Consider the following 3888-nt stretch of genomic DNA (forward strand, 5'->3'; position numbering starts at 1 on the left):
AACCCGCCCCTCCGGCGATGCCCGCCCAGCCGCTCGCCCTGGCTACCTGATGCAATCAGCCGCCGGCTTTGCTCTACGCGCCGCGCGGCGAAAGATCCCCGGCCCGTTGCATCACCCGAGAGGGATACAGGAGCCAGCACTCCACCAATCAGCGAGCGAGCTCCGCCCGGGACTGACGGTGCTTCCTCCCAATCACAGGTCTCGAAGCCCGAACCGGGGACGCTGATTGGAAGCTACGACAACGAGCCCCTGCCTAGCGCACCTCGGCGTGACAGGTGGGCGGGGCTTGCCGCCGGCCGGGGTTTAAAGGCCTGGGGCTGCCGGTGCTTGGCTCAGCCGCCTGGTTCCAGTCGCGCGTGACGCTCGCCCTGCCCCTGGACAGCAGCCTCGCGAGCCCGCTGCGCTCGTGCCGCGGGGGCCATGAAGCGGGACCCGCCCGCCGCGCGCCCGGCGCCGGAGGAGCAGAAACCGCCCGTGTGGATCTTCGGCTACGGCTCGCTGGTGTGGAGACCCGGCTTCGAGTTCAGCGCGCGGCGCGTGGGCTTCATCCGCGGCTACAGCCGCCGCTTCTGGCAGGGGGACACCTTCCACCGCGGCAGCGAGAAGATGGTAAAGGGGGGGGGGGGGGTCACGCTGCGGGTGAATCCCCGGGGCTTGCCAAGGGGCCACGGAAATACCCCCCCCCCCCACGGGCCCCTCCCTGCCCTGGGCACACGGCGAGCCGGTGCCCGGCGGGGTGGCTAGAGCCCTGTAGGGGGGCAAGCGGCCCTTGGTACCGGCAAAGGCACCTGCCCAGGCTCCCTCCCCAGGAGTCAGGCTGTTTGCAAACCTGCCACGGACAAACCCTGCCTCCCACCCCCTGTACCGCCTGGCACAGCCCATGCCCTGTCGGAGAGTGGTACCCTGCCGCTGGCATCCGCAGGGACTTGCCTGCGGGGATGGTACGTGGTGCTGCAGTTGGTGTCAGCAGGCCTGTATCCTCCTATCCTCTCTGTAGTGGGGCTGGTTTCTAAAATGATGTTTCTCTCCCTGTCTAGCCTGGCCGAGTGGTTACCCTCCAGGAAGACTATGATGTAAGTATCTACATCTAGCTTCTAGTCCAGTGTAATCATTCAGCCCATAGCTGCTATTTGCAGGCTTGTTTGTATGGGTTCAGTTGGATTACTCCCACTGTAAGGCTTCTAGACTATTTCAGTAGCTACTTAACCTCTCCATTAACTATGTGACAGCAGTAACTGTACTCTGTAAGGATGGTAAAACTCTGGGGAAACAATTGTGTGGGTTAGTATAAGTCAATGTCACAGCCTTCCTGGAATTCTTACATTCATCTATGCTCTTTTGGGCTGACTGCATTAGTCAGCTGGAAATGAGGGAAGTGCGGCACTACTTTGAACCATTAGGCCAAAGAACATTACAGTTAAATCTAGAGATCTGGTAGCTGAAGTGAAATGGGATATGCTGTACCAAATTCATCATGCATATTACCGGACAGATTTTTGGGGCTTGTTCCCAAGGATTAACCTGATCCCTTCTCTTAAAGGATGAAAATAGATACTCCAATGTAAGCTAATCATAAGGTGGACAGCCATTTTGCCCCGTAAAAGAATATAAGGCTGTTAAGTGTTCTGGGGCCAGTTTCTTTCTTTCTTTCTTCAGTGTCATACAGCAAGAGCTGAATTTTGCACCTTCAGTGACTTTGAAAGACAGATTATTCCTTGCTGACAACTTAGAGCAGAAAAGGAAGACCATGTCTTCCTCGCTCCCTGTCTCTGGATCAGGAGGTATCCTTTCCCAGATGCCCAATTCTTTTCAGGGGCCTGTTCCCATTGTTTAGCTAGACAAGGTGAATGTGCAGTCTGAAACCAAAGGCATATGATAGAGGTATATAAAATCATGAGTGATGTGGAGAGGGTGAATAAAGTTATTTACTAGTTCCTATAATATAAGAACTAGAGGACACCAAATGAAATTAATGGATAGCAGGTTTAAAACTAAAGTTGTTCTTCACACAGCGCACAGTCGACCTGTGGAACTCCTTGCCAAAGGAGGCTGTGAAGGCTAGGCCTATAACAGTTTAAAGAGCTAGATAAATTCATGGTGGTTAGGTCGATAAAAGGCTATTAGCCGGGGGTAAGGAATGGTGTCTCTGGCCTCTGTTTGTCAAAGGCTGGAGAAGGATGGCAGGAGACAAATTGCTTGATCATTGTCTTTGGCCCACCCCTCTGGGGCACCTGGCACTGGCCGCTGTCGGCAGACAAGATACTGGGCTAGATGGACCCTTGGTCTGACCCAGTATGGCTATTCTTGTGTTATGTTCTAGGAAATGCTGATGGATTTGTTGCACAGTAAAGTCAAAACCTTCACTTGTAATTTCAGGGATGCACGTGGGGTGTTGCCTATGAGGTGCGTGGAGAGCAGATTGCTGCATCACTCCAGTACTTGAACGTGCGAGAAGCAGTCCTGGGTGGCTATGACACCAAACTAGTGACATTCCACCCCCAAGATAAAGAGGCTGATGAACCCATCCTGGCCCTAGTTTACATTGCTACACCTCAGAACCCCAGCTACCTTGGCCCAGCATCTGAGGAGGACATTGCAGCCCAGATCATTGTCTCGAGTGGTCGCTCTGGACACAACATAGAGTATCTGCTGCGGCTAGCTGACTTCATGCGCTACTTCTGTCCCCAGGTGGAGGATGAACATTTGTTTTCCATCGAGGAGTCCCTTATTTCCATCTTGCCCTGCCTATGCCATGCTGAGGAGCCCTTAATCGAGGTGTGAACATGACTCCTGTCTGAGGGTTGAAATGAGAGGAGTTTTAATTTGAAGGCAAAGACATGAGAAGGAAGGAAAACAAGGACAAAATACATTGGACTAGGGGAGACATAAGCAGGACAGTGAGCAAGTAGCTTTTTTTTTTGGGGGGGGAAGGAAAACTGTTACAAGCAAATGAGGTGCCACACTCTCTGCCTGTCGAAACACGATGACCATTCCTAGTCTCTTTGCTGGTTGAGTTCTGTGATATTCAAATATAAATGGCATAGTGTTCACTCTTCTTTTAGCAAAATAATGCTGTCCTCTTCAGTGTACTTTTATTTTGGAAACCAGTTGAGCAGGACTTGACTGCAGTGTTGTTTCACAGTATAACTGTCACTCTACCTCAGTGACAAAGCCAGTTGTACAATGGTGAGGACAAGTATATGCTTAGTATCAAATTAGACCTCCCCTCTGCCACCTCCAGGACAGTCACCTGAATTAAGTATCGTGCTGGGGCTCCTGTGCAGTATAATTAATTTGCCTCTATCCGTTCTTATGAGCCCTACCTCCTTACACGTCTCAAAGGGATGGAACCAATGCACTTACTTTTGCAACTTGAAATGTATTTTATTGTCATGTGTAGTAAGATATTTAAGTGGGTGGGGAATGTCTGTCTGCTGGTGGTGCAGCTCATGCCATGCAGGGCATGGCACATGGGAGTGAGACCTCTACCAAACCTTGGGTTTACATATGGAGAAAAAGCTGTCCTGACAAATGCTGGATGAGGCGGAAGCTGATGAAACACTATAGGACTAAATACATCAGCTTCAGCAGATTCCTTGCTGCTAATTAGTGTATGTGACAGAGCTGCTGCTATTGCAAGGTATGGTAGAATCACTCTCAAACAGACTGAACACATGGACTAGTCTTGTTTAACGGTTTTAACAATGAGGGGGGAGAGGAAATGTCTGTGTTGCTGTGGCTTGTATATACAAGGAAATGAAATTGTATTGTGCCCAGTAATAAAACCAACTGACACGACAGTGCAAAATAAACCTGTTGGGTTCCTTTTAAGCAACAAAACTTATGGCTTGGGGGAGGGATGGAAATTAAGCTAATGGCACATAAGTG

At 50.9% G+C, this 3888-nt stretch overlaps 1 protein-coding gene across 1 annotated transcript; it reads left to right on the forward strand.

Moving 5' to 3' along the window:
• The first annotated feature begins 316 nt into the window (after positions 1 to 316).
• On the forward strand, positions 317 to 3451 carry CHAC1 (ChaC glutathione specific gamma-glutamylcyclotransferase 1). Its single transcript, XM_006128687.4, has 3 exons — positions 317 to 609; positions 1038 to 1073; positions 2377 to 3451. The coding sequence occupies exons 1-3, from the start codon at positions 421 to 423 to the stop codon at positions 2779 to 2781; spliced, it is 630 nt and encodes a 209-aa protein (XP_006128749.4). The 5' UTR covers positions 317 to 420; the 3' UTR covers positions 2782 to 3451.
• Positions 3452 to 3888: the final 437 nt, after the last annotated feature.

The sequence above is a fragment of the Pelodiscus sinensis genome, chromosome 5, assembly GCF_052426305.1.
Source record: "Pelodiscus sinensis isolate ZL-2025 chromosome 5, ASM5242630v1, whole genome shotgun sequence".
NCBI classification, from domain to species: Eukaryota; Metazoa; Chordata; order Testudines; family Trionychidae; genus Pelodiscus; species Pelodiscus sinensis.

Coding starts and splice junctions, on each gene's coding strand:
- CHAC1 (XM_006128687.4), top strand. CDS start 421: ATGAAGCGGGACCCGCCCGCCGCGCGCCCGGCGCCGGAGGAGCAGAAA. Junction 610..1,037: donor ACCGCGGCAGCGAGAAGATG/GTAAAGGGGGGG, acceptor CTCCCTGTCTAG/CCTGGCCGAGTGGTTACCCT. Junction 1,074..2,376: donor CCCTCCAGGAAGACTATGAT/GTAAGTATCTAC, acceptor TTGTAATTTCAG/GGATGCACGTGGGGTGTTGC.